This window comes from Oculina patagonica, unplaced genomic scaffold (assembly GCF_052425735.1).
Source record: "Oculina patagonica isolate OP01 unplaced genomic scaffold, crgOcupat unplaced12, whole genome shotgun sequence".
Classification (NCBI taxonomy): Eukaryota; Metazoa; Cnidaria; class Anthozoa; order Scleractinia; family Oculinidae; genus Oculina; species Oculina patagonica.
In genome coordinates, this window is record NW_027557193.1 from 68925 (window position 1) to 90228 (window position 21304).

The 21304-nt window shown below is 37.4% G+C and overlaps 1 protein-coding gene across 27 annotated transcripts in view; it reads right to left on the bottom strand.

Annotated features, from left to right (window-relative positions):
* LOC144639691 (protein sidekick-1-like) overlaps positions 1-21304 on the bottom strand; it is a 105013-nt gene that overhangs the window by 57720 nt on the left and 25989 nt on the right. For 19 of the 27 annotated variants that reach the window (XM_078498972.1, XM_078498987.1, XM_078498994.1 and 16 more), the window contains 10 exons: positions 18437-18757; positions 17196-17263; positions 16662-16887; positions 15326-15622; positions 14598-14894; positions 13549-13845; positions 10994-11290; positions 9979-10275; positions 9363-9662; positions 3396-3695 (listed from right to left, as the gene is read on the bottom strand). In XM_078498972.1, the coding sequence (XP_078355098.1) occupies positions 3396-3695; positions 9363-9662; positions 9979-10275; positions 10994-11290; positions 13549-13845; positions 14598-14894; positions 15326-15622; positions 16662-16887; positions 17196-17263; positions 18437-18757 (2700 nt within the window). The remainder of the gene's footprint in view (positions 1-3395; positions 3696-9362; positions 9663-9978; positions 10276-10993; positions 11291-13548; positions 13846-14597; positions 14895-15325; positions 15623-16661; positions 16888-17195; positions 17264-18436; positions 18758-21304) is intronic. The other 8 variants (XM_078498999.1, XM_078498978.1, XM_078498991.1 and 5 more) reach the window with 6 other exon arrangements.

Here is a 21304-nt window from a genome sequence, read left to right on the forward strand (position 1 = left end):
GTATTTTGTTAATTTTTGGACGATTTTGGGGGATGTCTGGGAGGCGATAGTTTTTCTTAAAGGATTAGCAAAAATTTAGACAAATAAGAAATATTGGAGATTTAATGTGATTTTAAAATTTGAATTTGAAGTTAAAAATTGGTGGACGGACACCAAACAGTCTCCTGACAACCCGAAGTGCTCTTGCGAGGGGGTCAACTGTTTGGTGGTGTTTCCATTCTTTTCTTCAATCCCTTCTTTAAATCTCTTAAAGTTCCATTCAAATTCAGGTAGAACCCCACCTTAAGTTTTGTTCTTGTGAGAAAACAACAGAAGTCAAAGGTTGCGTGATATTGCCAAGCATGGATTTTAATTCTCCCTCCCTTTCCATCTCCTTAGCCTTTCACCCCCACCTGTCCCTCCCTTTCTGCTCTCATTCAATTTAATGTTTGTTTACATTTCTTAACCAATTCAGTATCGTACTAATCTGTGCCAAGCAATCAGATAATAACATAAATTTGCCTTAATTTTGATCTCCCATACCAAGACCTTAGAGTATAAACCGCTAATAAAACAAAACACACTTGATAATAATTCTCTGAGGTTATACACCTTGCAGTATTAACGTACTAACGAACTTGATAACAAACCCCATGTCGTACTAAGGATTTTTACTGATCAACATAGAAAATAAGTTCACAATGGTTTGTTCCCAAAACGATTTTTTACTGTACAGAGGGTCTGTATATTGACCTGTAACTTGTATACCGTATTGAAAAATTCAGAACGAACCGACTTCTGCCCGCTACCATGATATCATGTTGAAATCCTGAATTTCGTCAAAATGAGCCAAAATAAAGTTTTACAATTTCCTTTATCAATATGATTCTTATCTTTTTATTCAATTCTATGAACTGCTTTTATGCAGTACTGTCCAACAAAGATTTCAATTTCCTCAAAGTTTCGGGACAAATGGATACAAAATATTTCGTGCAGAATGTAATTTGATTAAGCGAATGTTTTCACGTCTATAAATACTGCAAGCAGTGAATGAAAAACCATTTTGTTTTCATCGATGAGATCCACTTTCAAATAGTTAATGCATAAAAAATAACAATCAGATCAGAATACAATAATTATTAATGCAAGGTCTCGCTATTATGTCTCGGCAGAGATACTTCTTTTTTGCAAGTTCAAATGTAAGCAAATTTTGTGTGAAATGTAATTCGATTCCATTGTCTTGTTTACAAACTCTTTCTTAAGAAAGTTGTATTTTCGTGAATAAAACCCATTGGCCTGTTTTGTTTTCCTGATCATGTTTGCCTGTGATTTGAACAAAACATGTGGTCTTTTTTTTCGGAACTTTAAGTTGTACAAAAATTCCTATTTTGAACACAGATGTCACTTCCGGAATTTCTCATCTAAAATTCAATTGGTATTTAATTATAATTATTCGAAGTTTTCATTTTCAAGTCATCTTTTCATTCGATAGCTTTACTGATCTCGTAAAAAATTCCATTCAAGTTCACACCAATACTGTACATTGCCAATGTTTTGCTGACGTCTTGAGAAGTGTCTTACTAACGTCACTAGTCAAATCTAAAATATATCCAAAACATGTTGTGCAAACATTCTACTCTTTGTGACAGGCGACTTTGACGCCCAACTGTGCGGAAATGAAAATCGACATACTTCTTGCTAAATATATAAAAAAAATAGTTTTAAAGTGGAGTCTGCCTCAAAAAAATGTACCGCCAGATCACACTGCTATTTGTAGAAACCAGCAAAGCGTCTAGTTTCAACGTTTCCCACAAAAACATTGCGTGACATGAATGACGTTACCCCTTTTATTTACAAAAATAGCTTCAACTTGTCAAAGCAACCACAGTTTCACAATGGTGATTATTAGTACTTTACCCCTTAAGCTTTTTTCTCTGTCCTCCCGCCGAAGCAAAGAAGAGAACCAGATTGCAGATTAGCCCAAAAGTCGACCCAGTGTTCCTACAACGATTTACTGTCAAAACTGAAATGAAACCGATTGGCCCAGGCTATCCCCGTCATTTTTAGCCGACAGGAGACTATCGTCTAGGACGACCAAAGGGTAAACTATAAATCGGCCACGCCCGATTAATAAGCTAATAGTAACAATTTAAACAGTCAATTGTCAATGTGTTAAAACCTTAGCCAGAGTTTTATTTACAGAGAAGTTTCCCCTTTGCATTACTAGAAATGAACATCGGGTGGTTGTCAACCAAACTCCCCCCACCTACTCACCAACCCCGAACCCCCCCCCCCCCCCCGCCACCATAAAAATGACCATGAACGCCTGTTATTAATTGTTTAATTAATTAATAACTTCAGTTGGGCTCTACCTCGCCCCAACGTTTTGGTGACGAAAACATCGCAAGCGCAGCATAAAATTGTTTTGTTAAGACAAACCGTTTCAACTACACTTAGAATTACACAAATTGCTTAGATTGTTTTTGACATTCTAGAAAGTCTACTGGAAACTTTGTTTTTCTTCGGAAAAGGTTCTCGTTCTTAAAAGCTCCGCCGCCTCTGTGTTAAGCTTGTAACATGATCTAACTCTATGCCTGACATAACCAAATTTTGTACTATTATTTAATTACGAACAGTAAACACTGGAAAAACTGAACCCTTTACAGACTTGACTAAATTTCTGTAAATTTAAATTCTACAGACTTTCTATGAAAAGAAATTTTAAGGCCTTTATTCACCGTCAAAACACAATGTTTGTAAATTATGGTTTTACATACATCTGTCGGCGCGTGTTCATTTTAACAAAAACTTTCGTTATATAATTTTACCTTAATAATCACCTAAATTTCAAAATATGCTATTGTCTCGTTCTTCCAAACTATTAGCTGCCTTTTTTGAAACTTAAGAGATAAAATTCTATACTAAGATCGCTTTCGAGCATTCGAGTCAGTTTCGAGTCGGCTTCGAAAACCGGTTCTCACGGATACGCCACTCGTTGCGCTCATACAAATGTACGAACCCCACTCAAGTCGGGTTCGTACATTTGTAATGAATTACACATTCTTTCCGTCTCGAAGTTTTCATGTCACCAGAGTTCAATAGTTTTCCAGACCTGTTGACTGTTTAATTCAGTTCCCACTGTTTTAATCCACCTTTGCCTGCACTGAGTTTATAATAAAATACCTAGTTTTAATCATTTTTAAGTTAGAAAAAAATAAGAAAATTGGGTACAACCAGTTTAATTATTCCAATACACATTTATCTCATCGTTAATTGCACGCAACATGGGAATCACTGAAATTAACTTGTTTCATTTTTTGCCCAGTTAATTTTTTTGTCTGAAATTTGATAACCCGAGGCTTTTAGAGTATTATAATAAAAAACATGGAATCTTAATTCAAAAGAAAAATACTTACTATCCTGATCTGTTCTAACAACAATAACAGGGTCATTAGCTGGTCCAGGTCCTTTCACAGTAGATGCAAACACTGAGATATTGTAGTTGACGTACTCCTTTAGATTTGTCAATTCCTTCTGACGTTCATTGGGATCAGTTGGAACACTTCCATTGTCATTCTCTGTTTGTGAATAGTAAGTAATGGTGTAACCCGTGATGATACCATTCTGTTGATCAGCAGGAACATCATCCCACGTGACTAAGATGCTGGTTGAGCTGCTGTTATGTCCTCTCACATTTTGTGGAGCACCATCAGGTTCTGTTAATAAAAGATGTTCAATAAAAGGTACATTACTAAAAATGTGACTGGGCCTGAGTATCTCGTGGAAATGAATATCGATTGTGGTGAAAAGTTTTGAGTCGCCCAATTTAAACGACTTTCGACAGGTAGTTGTTTGAGGTAAGGTGAATCTTGCTATGTACATGCGAGACATGAATGAAAAGATAAGATAATGTGAATTAGATAATTGGGTAGAACCAGTTCAGCGTTTCCAATATAAATTTATCTCATCGTTTAAGATAGGTGCATGATAGGAATCACTGAAATTGACTTCAGTTTTAAAAATGGCTTTAAAAATAGAAGCTAGAACAAGAACATTGAGAAGCTTGAGAAGCTTAAAATCGGGCGCTTTGCCTTGAAAGGCAGGGTTCAGTACAGCAGAAACCACGAAGCAGTTACTTAAGTAGCACTCAGTCCGACTGTGTTTGTGTAAGTCACAGGGCTTGCATGAGCTGTATTAGTGTGCATAATATAATATCTAGAACGTTGTCGAGATTGCATTATTACTTAATGACATGATGGTTTCAATTTATAAATGTATCTCACACAATACAAATAAACGATTGAAGTAGACGACTAGACAATGTAAAGTTTTAAGACTTAGCAAAGTGCAGTGTATTGGTAATACTGTAAGGTGCGGTTTCACCTGAAGGTCGTGTGCTTTTCGGTATTTTCCAGGCATTGCACTTTGATGGGACAGTACTACAACCGTTTACCGGGGAACTACTATTGTCAAGAAAATGATCACAACTTGTTGATGAATGATTGAACATTTGTTTCATACCATTACTGTAATAGCAATTGATGAAGGCTTTTAGTCCTGAACCAAAGTATAAGGACTGGGAAATACTGAAACCCATTATCAGCCACCTTAAACGGAAATATCTTGTTGGTGTTTCAAGGAATCCAAGGAAACTTCACTCATCCCATGTATCTATGTATTGCGGTATTTTGTAATTTTTTGAGTGATTTTTGGGGATGTTTGGCAGGTGATAGTTTTTTTAAAAGAATTAGTAAAATTTAGACAACTTAGAAATATTGAAAATTTAATGTGAATTTAACATTGGAATTTGAAGTTAGAAATTGGCAGACGGACACCAAACAGCCCCGTGACATCCTGGAGTGTTTTTGCATGGGGGTCAACTGTGTGATGATGTTTCCATTTTTTTCTTCAATCCCCACTGATAAAGAACTGTTGTTGGTGTTATGTTGGTGTTATCACATGTCAAGCCTTTAACAAGGTATGAAAGAACACAAGGATTTAAATTATTCTGGTGCTCAATTTTTGCGTAACTAAAATTAATGTTACTCAAATTCCTGATGGATTCTGTCTTAAACTGTTACGAGCTTAGTATTTCCAAATTATTGCATGTCAATGTAAGGCAAGACAAGACATGCCTTGGTTCTTATGTAATTCTCTTAAAAACACATAAGATATTGACTATAATTTTGTCTGTGCTATGGCAATTCACAGTGGGGTGGTCTTGATGTGTCTTTAACTTGTAGACTGGACTGGACTAGGAAAACGCGGACTAGTAAAACGCGGACTTGTAAAACGCCTCTAGACACTTCGAATTCCTTGGCCACAATCATCTTACGGCTCTCTTCAATACATAATGTCTCAAAAAAACAGTAACCTCAGAAAGAAGTCAGAAGCAAATAAGGTCGAAAGACCGAATTTGAACATATAACGGCAAATGTTCTAATGTCACGAACGTAGGAGTCGTGTAGGCCCGTCACCTTTATTTACCACATACTGCCCCCAAATTAAAACAGTACCCTCAGAAAGAAGTCAGAAGCAAATAAGGTCGAAAGACCGAATTTAAACATTTAACGGCAAATATTCTAATGTCACGAACGTAGGAGTCGTGTAGGCCCGTCACCTTTATTTACGATTGACTGTTTATTTCTGGACGGGCCCCGTTCTACCTCGTGTGAGCAATACAAACGACTGCACTCAACAGACGTCAAGTAGTGGAAAGAAAGAAACATATGCACACAACTCATAGCATCAATCCCGTTGTTTTAGTAGGGGTTTGCAGAACGAACATGTGCTATACTGCAAAAACATCTCCACGCTAAAACAGACCATAGAGTGCTCAAAAAAGCTAGAAATATGCCGTCGAAGAAACACACAAGAGCTTCAAACACAAATTGTTTCGCTCGCTAAACCGTTTAGTTTTATCCGATTTACAAGCGCTTGTTTTACAAGTCCGCGTTCTACAAGTCCGTGCTTAACAAGCCCTCGTTTTACAAGTCCGCGTTTTACAAGTCCGCGTTTTACTAGTCCTCGTTTTACAAGTCCGCGTTTTACTAGTCCGCGTTTTACTAGTCCGCCTTTTACAAGTCCGCGTTTTACCTGAGTCCGCGTTTTACTAGTCCGCGTTTTACTAGTCCGCGTTATACTAGTCCGCGTTTTACAAGTCCGCGTTTTACTAGTCCGCGTTTTACTAGTCCAGTCCAGTCCTCAAAATACAGTATGCCAAAACTCCCCGCCCTCTAAAGATAAGTCCTTGACGGTTTTTGTCGTTTTTCGGTGCCTATTCATCTTCGGCATCTTTCTCATCCACCTCTCGTTCTGTCCTGTGTCTGTCATCACACGAAAGAAAAGCTGATTCTCAAAAAATCTGCCACAAAAGGAAATTGACAAAAACAATATGAAAACCATATATCGAAAGTTTCTTATTCTAAAATTTTATCATACGTCTTAATTCAGAGCTACAAAGCTATTGATACTGTTCTTACAGTACCTCTTTCCACTAGCGAAATTTTACAAAATTCCTTCGCGGCGAAAAGGTAGCGCGAATCCAGAACAGACTCCAATCGAGAGTGGGTTAATTCTAGATTACTATTAATTAACTATTACAACATTCATTTTTAAAATAGTTTGCCAAGCCGACTAAGCTAACTAAACGTCGAGTGTATCTTTCAGTAAACAAAACATGCCGTTTGACGCCGGAAATCCAGTTCACGCATACTATACCCCGTGACTCACGCAAACCTCCGACTTACGTGCTACTACAGTCATTCCTTTCTAAACATTTTTTTTTGACCACCACCGTACCTTTCTACCCAAAAAACTCATGAAACCGCCCGGTTTTAACCTGTTTTAACCTTTCAAAAATTAGAGCGTTCGAAACTAAATAAGATCCGTAATCACAAACAACATACAGCCGTTTACCAGCACTCTTTAAAACTCCTGAAACCCTTCAAAATCAGGCAAAATAAATCTTTGAAATAACCTTTATCAATGTTTCTTATTTTTTTTTCAGTTCTATAAAATGCCTTTCATACACTACTGTCAAACAAAAATTTCAATTTCCTCAAAGTTTCAAGACAAAAGAATAACAAATATTTCGTGCACAATGTAATTTGATTAAGCCAATATTATCACGTCTAAAAATACTTCAAGCAATTCAGTGAAAACCCGTTTTTTTTTCGCATCAACGAAAACCACTTTCGAATAATCAATAAATGAAAATAACAATAAGATCAAAAGGAAGAAAGGAACCTTTCTAATTATTTGAAGACTTTCAAAGCCGTGATATTATGCATCCAATCCGCGATAAAATTTAATTACAACAAAATCCAAGTTCTCATTTTGAATTCCATTTTTTTCAGTTGATACCTTTATCCAACTTGTGAAAAATTCCATTCAAGTTCCTGTTAATACTGTACATTCCCAATGTTTTGCTCAAGTCTTCAGAAGCGTCTTACTAACCAAATCTAAAATAATTCCAAAACATGCTGTACAAACATTCTACTCTTTGTGACAAACGACTTGACGACCAATTGTTCAGAAATGAAAATCGACACAGTTCTTGCTAAATAAAAAAAAAGTTTTACGGCGGAGTCAGGCTCAAAAAATATACCGCAAGATCACACCCTCATTCATAGTCAGAAACCAGCAAACCATCTAGTTTGCTAAAAAAAACACTGCGTGACATCAATGACGTTACCTTTTTCATTTACAAAAATAGCTTTAACTTGTCAAAGTAAGTGCAATTTCACAATGGTGAATATCAGTACAGTATGGGGCCCAGTTCTCGGCCGGGTCCAGTTCTCGGCCACTTTGTGTTTAACGCGTTTTTTCACACTCCAGTTGAATCAAAAGAAAAAGGTATTTCCTTCAAACAATAGACTGATTCATGTGCTTTAAGTATCTTGAGTTTGATCGTTCAATTCGATATAGAAAGCTCACACGTCGAGTTTACGCGGAGGTAGGTGAATTTGCATTCCCGAAAAAGTTGTTTGTTTACGGCTCCAAATTCATGGATGTAGTTAAATTCGTATTTTATCCAAAAGCCCCCACCATACGAGCTAATTTTTGGCATGTGAAACGTAGAATAATTCAGCTTTCTGCTTTAGTTAACTTTTCGTTGAACCGTTGTATTTTTTGGTCTTAATTTACTTCGAAATTTTTTCTTGCGACGTTTGCGTATTTGCCAGTTCTCGGCCACCCTGCTCGCTATCACAGCTTAGCGCTTGGTTTTTAATATAATTTCATCTGCTGCTGCCAGAATGAAAGAAATAAATGTTTTAAAAATAAAGTTCAATCTTATCTCTAAGTTTTGAGCTGACTCTTGTCTTGTCTATTATTTCTACAACACCTAAATCTTTCAAGACCTTTTCACTGCAAAATAAACCATCTAAATGCACGGGTCACACAATGCGGTTTTGCCAGAACCTGCACATAGGCAACTAGGCGCGTTAAAACCCTTCTTTTCTAAAGTAAAACAAAGCATCATAAAAATAATTTGGGATCGATATAGTATAAATAGGTTTACAGAGTGATTTTATGACTGTGAAAATTAATTGAGCATTTTTTTACAGATAATTACGCACAAGCTTTTTAGTGGCTGAGAACTGGGCCAAGGTGGCCGAGAACTGGGCCCACAAATGGAGCTTTTATTTTTATTATTGCTCGGGCAAATTAATTTTTGACCGGTCGATAGCTTTACACCAAAAAGCTGAATAATGTAGCTAGCTCTGGGAGAAATTTCAAGTTCCTGCGGTTCTTCTGAGGTAAGAAATACAAGTTTACGTCAAAAGTGGCCGAGAACTGGGCCCCATACTGTACTTTGCCCCGTAAGCTTTTTTCTCTGTCCTTCCGCCGAAGCAAAAAAACACAACCTGATTACACATTAACCCAAAAGTCGACCAAGTGTGCCTGCAACGATTTCCTGTCAAAACTAAAATGAAAACCATTGCGGTATGCGTCACCCGTAGCGGTTTTGTAGCAACCCTAAGCTATCCCCGTCTTTTTGGCCGCGCCAGGAGACTACGCTCTAGGACGACCAAAGGGTAAACTATAAATCGGCCACGCCCGATTAAAAAGGCGTTTAACTCGAGTCATTTTTAATGTGAATTAAAAATTGAATGTAACCAGTTTAATGTTTCAACTCCATTTTTATCTTATCTTTAATTGCGTGAAAGGTGTGGATCCCTGAAATTGACTTCAGTCACTTAGTTGGCTTTCAGATAGAATCTAGAGAAATGCGTTTAACTTGTATCATTTCCTTCCAGTAACTTTTTTCTTTTCTGAAATTTCATTGAATGCTTATCATTATTCGTCCTTAAAGCACGAGAGTGACAGAGTATTTTAATCAAACGCAACGATTCTTAATTCAAAATAAATGTACTTACGATCCTGATCTGTTCTAACAACAATAACCGGGTCACTGGCTGGTCCAGCTCCTTTCACAGTAGATGCAAACACTGAGATATTGTAGTTGACGTACTCCTTTAGATTTGTCAATTCCTTCTGACGATCATTGGGACCAACTAAAACACTTCCATTGTCATTCTCTGTTTGTGAATGGTAAGTAATTGTGTAACCCGTGATGATACCATTATGTTGATCAGCTGGAACTTCATCCCACATGATTAAGATGCTGGTTGAGCTACTGTTTTGTACTCTTACATTTTGTGGAGCACCATCAGGCTCTGATATAGAAGTTCGAAATTGTTAACATTGCATAGGTGGATACTGGGACTTCTTACACAAGTAGAAAGTCAGAGTAACTGTAAATGTAATTTTGTACCTAAGACATTACTGTCGAGGGTTATCAAGCAGATATATTTTCAAATGATGTTCACGTTATTGCTGGCAATAGTACTTAAAGTGATAATATACTGTTAAGAAGAAATCAATAAGCTGATAAAAATGAATTCCACAGCAAAAATATGGAATCACACGTAAAGGAGAGACTCAAAGAATCGAAATAAAAGTCATAATGTAGAATTAAAGCAAATCACTTACTATCCTGATCAGTGATGACAATAATAGGACTGCTAGCCGGTCCATCTCCCTTCACAGTAGATGCCAGCACTGTGATGCTGTAGTTAACATACTCTCTCAGACCAGTCAGTGTCGTCTGATAATCTGGATAATTTACTGTGACATTGCCATTGTGATTCTCCGCTAGTGACACATAGGTAATGGTGTAAGTCAGGATGATACCATTCTGATCAGCAGCTGGAACATCATCCCACGTGACTAAGATGCTGGTCGAGCTTTTGTTGTGTCCTGTCACATTCTCAGGAGCAGCAGTAGGTTCTTGCATGAGCGAAGAAAAATGTTAACAAGTTTATCGAATTTTTGTATTTTCTTCAAAAAACAAGACACACTGCAATTCAACCGCCCCTAACCAACTCTTAAACACACATAGAAAAAGAAGAAAGTTGAATGGATATTTAACTGCAGAATATGTAGTAATTAACTGATTTGAAAGGAACGGGAGAAGGGTGGGGGGGGGGGGGGGCGGCATCACGAAATGATGCACATCAGGAAGGGTTGGTTAAAACACCTTAACACCTAATATACCAAGAATATGTCTCATGCAGCGATAAATATCGACCTATTTTATGAAGAGAGTTAAAACAATGTTTCCGTTCAGTATTTAAAATTAACATTACACCCGCTTTCAGTGTTACGTGCATAGCTATCTTTCTACATCCATCTTTCGACATCATCTTTCGACATCGTCTTTCGACGTGCTGTTTGAAATGAGCCAATCAAAACCTATACATACCGTTGTTGGTTTCATGCAAATGTGCGAAAAGGTCAGAAGGTTATGCTAGTGGACTGTGATTGACGGATTTCGATCCGTGTTGTTTGTTTAGCACGTCGAAAGATGGATGTCGACAGAAACTCGCTATGCACGTAACACTGAAAGCGGGTGTAAGTCGTTCCGAATATAAAATGGTACAATAACGATAGGTAAGACGAAAAAAAGAAAACCAACATACAAAATGCAAAAGGACAAACCACTTACTATCCTGATCAGTGATGACAAAAATAGGATCACTAGCCGGACCATCTCCCTTCACCGTAGATGCAAACGCTGTAATACGGTAGTTAACACGCTTTCTTAGTCCTGTCAGGTTAGTTTGATGATCTGCAGAATTTACTGTAACATCGCCACTATAATTCTTTGTTAGTGACTCATAGGAAATGGTGTAAGTCAAGATGATACCATTCTGATCAGCAGCTGGAACATCATCCCACGTGACTAAAATGCTAGTTGAGCTGCTGTTATGTCCTGTCACATTCACGGGAGCAGCAGTTGGTCCTGACATAAATGTGAAAAAGGTGAAAAGGCAGTAAGGGAGTGGTCATTATTTATGGGGAGGGGGATTGGTGAATGGGAGAAGGCAACATCAGAACCTTTTTATGCCCCCCCCCCCCTTTAGGCTCAAGTAAACTTTTTTGTCCCTTCCCCCTTTAGGACCAAGTAAACTTCCCCTCCCCACAATCAACATAGGATCAAAGACTAAGTGACCAACAAATGGTCACTTTGCCGCTGTCTGAGCTATCTGAATACTTCAATTAAAAACCTGCTCAGCATCAAAAAGACATCATGTAAATGATTTTTTGTTTCATCAAAGAAATAGAAATACTATGTAAGATTTTTTTGGACACCCCATTCGACTAGCTAAACTAGTTCCATAGATTGCAGCCAAACCCTTAGTTAAACCTGACAACAACAAAAACAATAAATATAAAATGATAATCTGTCAAAAGTACGAGACAAGGAAAAAAATATTGGAATTGAACCCATGGCCTCCCAGATACCAATTATGAAATGGCGACTTAAAAAAGCGTGTGTGAGGTGACCCGCTAATGAGTGTGTCATCAACCCATATCAGATTAACTAGATTAAGATTAATAGAAACGTAGATAGGACATTGTAAATAAGCTAATAGTAACAATTTAAACAGTCAATTGTCAATGTGTTAAAACATTAGCCAGAGTTTTATTTACAGAGAAGTTTCCCCTTTGCATTACTAGAAATGGACATCGGGTGGTTGTCAACCAAACCCCCCCCCTCCCTACTCACCAACCCCAACCCCCCCCCCCCCCCATCCTCCCCCACCATAAAAATGACCATGAACGCCTGTTATTAATTGTTTAATTAATTAATAACTTCAGTTGGGCTCTACCTCGCCCCAACGTTTTGGTGACGAAAACATCGCAAGCGCAGCATAAAATTGTTTTGTCAAGACAAACCGTTTCAACTACACTTAGAGTTACACAAATTGCTTAGATTGTTTTTGACATTCTAGAAAGTCTACTGGAAACTTTGTTTTTCTTCGGAAAAGGTTCTCGTTCTTAAAAGCTCCGCCGCCTCTGTGTTAAGCTTGTAACATGATCTAACTCTAATGCCTGACATAACCAAATTTTGTTCTATTATTTAATTACGAACAGTAAATTAAAGCTGAATCAGTTCGGAGAAAAAAATAAACGAGAATAATTTCATTACTCTACCTGTAGCTTTCGTATGTTTCTGTGATAATGACATGTAAATTTAAAACGTTGAAGTAAAACGTTGAAGGAATGTCTATATAGCGCTGAATTCATGGGACGTGTCGTGTCTAAATGTTTCGCCGCCGTTGTTTAATTCAAAAATTTCAAGAAGTATTCGAGGTGTTCATCACAGACTGTGTCTGGTTAACTGGCAAAATTCGTCCCTTCTGTTCGAGTTTCTTTTCGATTCGCCGCTTTCAACAATTCGAAACCTTGACAATTGTAAACTGTATAACAGTTTGTATCGTTTATTTTGCGTCACCAGAACCCTTTCAATAGAGAAGAATGGTAATGAAACTTGACAAAGTCGTTTGTTGAATATTTTTGGACGTTTCTGTGGAATGACCTTGAGCTGAGCAACAAATCAATGGAAGCGTTTTCAGGCTAAGTGTTTTATACATGGTACTTGACCACGAAAGAAATATCGTTCACGGTTATGAAGCTTTCAGAATAAATCTTGCGATCTCGTTTGCTCCTGTTCTGATTCTAAACATTCTTTCTCTGTTAAATATTGGTGTTAGAAATTACCAGGGTTATACTTGAATGAATGTAGTTGAGGGTCGGTGCCTAGCTTGTGGACTTCGCAATGACATTTATCCTTTGGTTTTGATTGTCATAGGCTTACAAATGCTCACTTTACCATAAAAACCCACAAAAAAATCTTACAGAGATAAATTACTTACTATCCTGATCTGTTCTAACAGCAATAACAGGCTCACTATCTGTTCCAGCTCCTTTCACAGTAGATGTAAATTCTGAGATATTGTAGTTAACGTACCCCTTTAGAGTTATCAATTCCCTTGTCAATTAACGTTTACATTGCTAGCAAGAGTACTAAGAAGGAAATTCACTTTTTGAAAAAAAACCTACATAAAAAATGTAAGGAACGTTCCCCACAGTAAAAACATGCAAAATCTTACGCAATGAGTTAAAAGAGTATATTAATGTAGAGTGCTACAGTAACGATAGCCAAGTCGCAAAAAAGAAAATCAACATACAAAATGTAAAAGACAAATCACTTACTATCCTGATCAGTAATGACAAAAATGGGATCACTGGCTAGTCCATCTCCTTTCACAGTAGTTGCAAACACTGTGATGCTGTAGTTAACATATTCTCTTAGTCCTATCAGGTTCGTTTGACGAGCTGGATAATTTACTGTAACATTGCCATTGTGACCCTCTGTTTGTGACTCATAGGTAATGGTGTAAGTCAAGATGATACCATTCTGATCAGCAGCTAGAACATCGTCCCACGTGACTAAGATGCTGGTTGAGCTGCTGTTATGTCCTGTCACATTCTTAGGAGCAGCAGAAGGTTCTGATTTAAACAGTGCAAAACTTATTTATCGTATGATTAACTCAATATTTAATTTTCTTTTATTTAATCTTTATACTATCGTGAAGAAGTCGCTCGTTCAGGAAATCTACGGAGTAGATTATCCTGTTAGTTGTTGTGAGTAAACTTTAACTGTTCCGCAGCGTTTTGAGATAATTACAAAAAATCACCGTGGCATTTTAAAAATAATCGGATTTTATTAAAAACTTCCGAAAATCGCCGATAAATTTAACAAATCGCTTTTGATCGCTATCAATTTTTGATTTTATATAATTTAAGGATAATTCTTTGAGATTCTCAAAAAAATAAAGCATTCGCTTCGCGTTTTCCCGCATGAAAAAGCGCGTAAGAAAGGGAATTTGTGGAGCATCATCAGGCTCTGATATAGAAGGTCAAAATTGTTAACCTCGCATAGGTGGATACTGGGACTTCTTACACAAGTAGAAAGTCAGAGTAACTGTAAATGTACTTTTGTACCTAAGACATTACTGTTGAGGGTTATCAAGCTGATATTTTTTCAAATAACGTTCACATTGCTGGCAAAAGTACTTAAAGCGATAATATATTGTTAAGAAAAAAATCAAAAAGCCGATAAAAATGAATCCCACAGCAAAAATATGGAATCACACGTGAAGGAGAGACTCGAAAGTGGATTATAGTTACATGAAGTCGTTAGAATAGGTGAGACACAAAGAATCGAAAGTCATAATGTAGAATTAAGGCAAATCACTTACTATCCTGATCAGTGATGACAATAATAGGACTGCTGTCTGGTCCATCTCCCTTCACAGTAGATGCAAACACTGTGATGCTGTAGTTAACATACTCTCTCAGACCAGTCAGTGTCGTTTGCTGAGCTGGATAATTTACTGTGACATTGCCATTGTGATTCTCCGCTAGTGACTCATAGGTAATGGTGTAAGTCAAGATGATACCATTCTGATCAGCAGCTGGAACGTCATCCCACGTGACTACGATGCTGGTCGAGCTTTTGTTGTGTCCTGTCACATTCTCAGGAGCAGCAGTAGGTTCTCGCATGAGCAGAGAAAAGTGTTATCAAACTGTTATTGTATTTTTATATTTTCTTCAAAAAACAAGACACACTACAATTTAATTAGCCCCTCCCTTACTCGCAGACACACATAGAAGGAGAGAAAGTTGAACAGATCTTTAACTGCACAAGATGTAGTTATTTATTGATTTATTTAATCGAAAGGGATGGGAGGATATCCTGAAAAGATGTACATCATGAGGGTTTATGTGTTAGCACATAATATATCAAAAAAATTTCCCTCGCAGCGAAAAATATCGGACTACTTTATGAAGAAAATTAAAATTAATTAATTAATTAATATTAATATTTACATTAAGTCATTACAGAATTAGAATGGTACAGTAATGATAGGTAAGTCGCAAAAAAGGAAACCGACATATAGAAAATGATAAAATGCAAATCACTCACTGTCCTGATCCGTGATGACAAAAATGGGATCGCTGGCAGGTCCATCTCCCTTCACAGTAGATGCAAATATTGTGATGCTGTAGTTATTATACTTTCTTAGTCCTGTCAGGTTCGTTTGACGAGCTGGATAATTTACTGTAACATTGCCATTGTGATTCTCTGTTAATGACTCATAGGTAATGGTGTAAGTCAAGATGATACCATTCTGATCAGCAGCTGGAACATCATCCCACGTGACTAAGATGCTGGTTGAGCTGGTGTTATGTCCTCTCACATTTTTAGGAGCAGCAGAAGGTTCTGATATAAACAATGCAAAAATTATTTATCGTATGATTGAAACGATAGTTAATTTTTTTATATTTAATCTTTATACTATCGTAAAGAAGTCGCTCGTTCAGGAAATCTACGGAGTGGATTAACCTGTAAGTTGTTGTGAGTGAACTTTAACTATTCGGCAGCATTTTGAGGTAATTACAAAATAATGACCGTGGCATTTTTAAATTAATCGAATTTTATTAAAAACTTCCGAAAATCGCCGATAACTTTAACAAATCGCTTTTGATCGCTATCAATTTATGATTTTATATAATTTTAGGATAGTTTTTTCAGATTCTCAAAAAAATAAAGCAGTCGCTTCCCGTTTTCCCACATGAAAACGCGCGTAAGAAAGGGAACTGTCAGCCCCATAAACACCCGCAGGCCACCCTAATTTTGAAAAAAAAAAAAGAAATAAAAAATTGGGTAGAACAAGTTTAACCCTGGGACGTAAAAGGGTGTGTGTGTGTGTGTGTGTGTGTGTGTAGGGGGGGGGGGGGGGGGGGGGGGTGGATGCCATCCCCCTCGTAAGTTTTTTTTCGAAATTTTGAAAACGGTATTTACTCTACAATGCTGAGAAGTTTTGAGTTTATTGTATATTAAAGTAATAATTGTATTGTCAATTTATATGTACCGGTAATTATAATTTGTACTCAATTATATTACTGTTACGCTCAGGTGAGCATTTACATATGGAACCTGCTTATTACAAATAATAAATAATTATTATTATTAAAATTTACAATTAGATTACGAGCTCGATATTTCTATGAGGTGATAGTCGATGTGGCCGAAGGCCGTTCAACTACATGTATGATCTCATAGAAATCTATAGGACATAATTATTTTAGTAGAATTCTGACTCATTTTCCTTCATAATTTTTATAACGATTTTTAATTTTTTCTATGTGTGATAATAGTTAAAAACTTCACGCTTAAGCAAAATCACATGTACACTGAGACTAAATTATAATTATTACTGATCAAGGAAATTATGTATGCACATTGCAATAAAACTTACTATCTTCAGCTGTCGTTTCCTCCAAGTTAGTGCTCAAGTTACTAACTCCTTTGCTATTAAAAGCCTGCATAGCAAACTCATAGAAAGTAAACTTTTCTAATGATGTCACCAGGAGAGAAGTGGTTTCTTTTCCATTAACAGTTTTATTTTCCCACACATTAGCTGGTTTCCTGTACAAAACGTAATAGCCCTGGATTGCACCTTTGGCTTCCTCTTTAGTAAGCATCTAGATAATAATCATAATAACATTTAATATTAGTAACAATTTATTGAAATTCATATCATGTCAAAAAACTTCTAATGTTTCTGAATATATACTGTAGAGTGAATGTGGTTTTCCACTGGCTGAGGAACGAATGATGTAGAAAACATTTTTCTTGTACACTGCTGGGAGTCTGGGTTCCACTTGGGCTCACAGGACTCCACAAGATCACAGGGTACCCACCAAATTGGGAAATGTTCCTCTTCATGGAACACACACACACATCAAAAATAATATAATTACTTATTAGGAATCAAAATGTAATTCCCTACCTGCCAAGAGACATTAACAGCAGTGGAATTGACAACAGTCACAGCGAAGTCTGGAGCAACACTTGGCACTGCAAAAATGAATTATATCATGTTTCTCTTGAAACTTGTAATAAAACTAAAAACTTATTTAAAATTCACAATGAATTTGTGTCATCTCCAATGTATTTTTAATGTCGAGAAAGTAACACCTACTGTACACGAAAACTATCCAAGAAATAAGCCAGAAATAAAGACCTCCCCCTTGAGCCAGAAGCTTTTTTTCATTTTTTTTTTTAAATAATGTTTTTCTGTCTTTCTGTCACAAGTATTGCACCTTTCCTCAAAGCACGAGGGAGGGGGGAGGGCAAATTACACCCCCCCCCACTCCCCCCTCAAAAACAAGAAATGCAACAACAAAAACGTTTAAACACGGAGAGAGCCTATAAATACAAATGTAAGCCCAATCTAGCACTTTGTTGGCTTCCATTTGAAAAAGTTGTGTCGCAGTGATGGTCATGAACAGAAATGCTCCACAAATTTTGCTTTTTTAAATGGGAACCCTGTTCATAATTTGCATAGAAATAACGGCCTCACATAAATTGTATGCTATCAATAATGCTTTCCATACAAGGTTTTAAAAAAGAAATTTTAATTAGTCCTGAAAATTCTAAATTTGTGTTCACCACACAAACACGGTTACGAAATGAAAGCCCAAACAGGTAATGCTGAACACATCAACTGTTTCTGCAGTATTTTGTTTTTGTGGACAAGAATGAAAACAAAATTGAAGGTGAACCAGGAGAGTACGCTCATTCCAAACGTATTTATTATTAATATTATCGTGAAACGGAAACAATCTGCAAATGAAACTTGAAGCGAAAACTTCAAAGGACTTCCAAACTAAAAGTTGCGCTCTTTTTGCTTCATGTATCTTTCACTATTTCTAAGCGTGTTTTCCATTGTTTGAACCCTCACAACAAAACAGCGAATTTTTAACAGGATAATTTAGTAGATAAAGTACTTATTGTGTTGATTATTTCTCTTTTAAGTTTTGAGAACAAGACACTGTCTGCAAGTTTGGATCACGCTTCACCAAAAGCCAGTTGACTTCAGTTCTCGACCAATGAAATCGTCTCATTGGGAATTGTGATTGACAGACTGAACAGTTCAGTCTCCTTATAATATATTATAGGATCGCTCCGTGTTTAAGTAAAACATGATAAATAAGAGCGAATGGTAAATTTTAAACAAGCAAAAAGTACCTTCTTCATCTGTGGTTACACTCACTACAGTGCTGCTGTCACTAGTACCAACTATATTCCTTGCAAACACTCTTATGTAATATGTTGTCCAAGGAAAGAGGTTGCTAAGAGAAGCACTTGTTGAGGAGCTGGGCACCACACAGGAACTACTTGGCAGTGATCCTTGGCACACTGCTTCACCAAAAGTCTGATTGCCTTCACTTATCTTCACTGTGTAGTTTTGAATTGCACTGTTCCCATTAAAACCAGCCATCCAGGAAATGGTCACCACTCGTGAGCTCTTTGAGTCAACTGTCACATTCAACGGAGGGTCTGGTACCACTGTTGTGTTAAACACCATCATTACCATCAATTCACAACCAAAGTTTATTAGTTATTTCTTCCTTACCCAAAAGGAAAGTATAGATATAACAGAACTTGCAAGCTTGGTTCACTGAAGTGCTGTGAATCAACCTTACCTCCTTAAATTCCTGTTGTCAACATTAAAACCCAGTTTGAATCCAGTTTGCTCATAATTTATATCAATTTTATTATTACCAGTGTACTTACATGTATAATACCTTTGTTATCAATTATAATCATTGACTAATTCTGCGTTCATAATAGTGCATTCAGTTTCTCAAATTCCATGACTTTTCATGAACTTTTGTCTCCATGACAATTTTGACCATTTTATTTGTTTCAGGGTGGTTTTATTTTTTACTTTGCAAAAACGACACTGCCTAATTTATCTTGTACAATCAAAGTCATTTTCCATGACTTCCCATTGACCACACTTAAATTCCGTGACTTTCCATGTTTTCCAGGACCTGTGGCCAATCTGTAAAACTATTTAGCTTGCACAAGTAATATGCACAAGTAATCTATCTGTCTGCAACTGCAGACAGTCATACATCAACTGGACATTCATATCCCGGTAGGTATTTAAATAAATGACCAAAGTAAATTTTGAAAAGTTAGCTTTTTGAGCATTAAACCTCTTTTAAGTGAAGGAATGTGGGTACTGTGTATTTAAGGTGGCGTACCACCCCGGGGGGGGGGGGGGCACTCCCAAATATGAGCTATATAGGTTTGTGCCGCTGTGAAGGGTATGGTTTTCAAGAAGTTTAGTCTGAGATAGGGTATAGAAATCAGAGAGTTTTGGTCTAGAATAGGGTATCATTTGCCGAGAAACTGATCAGTGGTATGAAGAATTAAGTCCAGAGTAGGAATAGAAACTCTGAAGAGAAAGAGGCTTCCCTAGACGTGAATAAAATCATTGTGACAACTTTGTTGACAGATGGTTTTCCATTAAAAACACTTATAGTGATGCAGTTCTAAAAAGAAGCAAGTCTGGGATAAGGTAGGGACTTTTGGTATCTAGTCTAGTATAGGGTTGCAAAACCAGCTGAAGATGGTCTGGTATGGGGTAAGGGTTTCAGAGTCCCAGTGGCACACCCCCACCCAAAAATATACAGGGTCCTTCCCCCCCCCCCCCCTTGTGTAGACGGAAGAGTCGTTGCTCACACTAAACACAAAGGCTTTTATTCAACGATCAGCGAACGTACTAGATTCGACAACATGGACGACTGCTCGACTACATGTGCTCTCTGATAACCGGTTTCGACCGGTTACGCGACTACGTAATGCTACGTTATGTAAGGGTCACGACGTGTCCCACTACAGTCCACCCCTTCTTGGGTTTTAAGTTTTAACTGGAACAATAGATAACGAGCGATCCGAACAGAGTTTTTGACAAAAACGAAAACAAATGTTTGCTCATGAGTCCACCCCTTCTTGGGTGTTTACTTGTTAAGTTCCTGGAAAAGCTTGACATCTAAGACAAGGAGGTAAGTACCCCCATGTCGTCCGCCTTGTAGCGATAAGTAAGGGCATTTGCTAACAAGTCCTTTGAGTTTACCATGTCGGTTAAGAATGTCTCTGGCTTCTGGTAAACTTTGGTAAACTACTTTACAAGCTTCGGAAGCATAACACTGAGGTTTTGATAATGTACTAAGATATTGTCCAAATGAAAGTGCGACCTTGTTTAAATCTGGATTTAGTGTACTAGACACGGGCCGAACTACATTATGTTCTTGCACTGAAGGTGTGGCATTCTGCAAGGGTTGTTCTCGCTCAGTATCAGGGCGGATATCTGTATGAGGATCACCATCAGGAACTACAACAACTTTTTCAATGTTCACTGCTTTAAGTTCTTTGCCTGTTGTTAAGTGCAGTAACTTTAGTAAGTCTTGACGACCGTGAACATGACCAACAGCAAGAAAGGGTCCATCATATCTTCTGATAAAGCGGCTAGCTGCTCCTTTGGCAGTTGAACTTGGGGGAGGAAGTCGAACAAAAACTCGTTTTCCATCTGGCACATGAAGATCTCTTGAATTCATGTCATAATATTCTCGCTGAGTTCTTTTTAGATCTGCTTTGATTCTATCAAAGTTCTTTCGTGCCGCAATTGACCGTTTGATGAGCTCTCTGGCATATGAAGACTGGGAGAGAGGTGCAGGTGGCAAATCAAATGAGAGCACCTCTTGAGAGGGAGCATGTCTTCCAAAGACCAGGAAGAAAGGAGTCACGTGATCTGTTCCAGGTATTGGTGAGGTGTTGTGAGCATAAGTTGCAGGTTGTAAGAATTCTTCCCACAGTTGTTGATTTTTCTCACAATAAATGCCTAATGCAGAGTTTAACCATCGGTGCACACGCTCCGTAGAGCCATTAAGAAGAGGGCGGTAACTTGTGGTGAAAACATGTTCTATGGATAGCAACTTAGTGAGTTCCTGGAGTACTGCATTTGTCCATTCTCCACCTTGGTCACTTTGAAGTACAGTAGGGAATCCAAATTCCAAGAAGACATAGTCATACAAGTCACGGGCG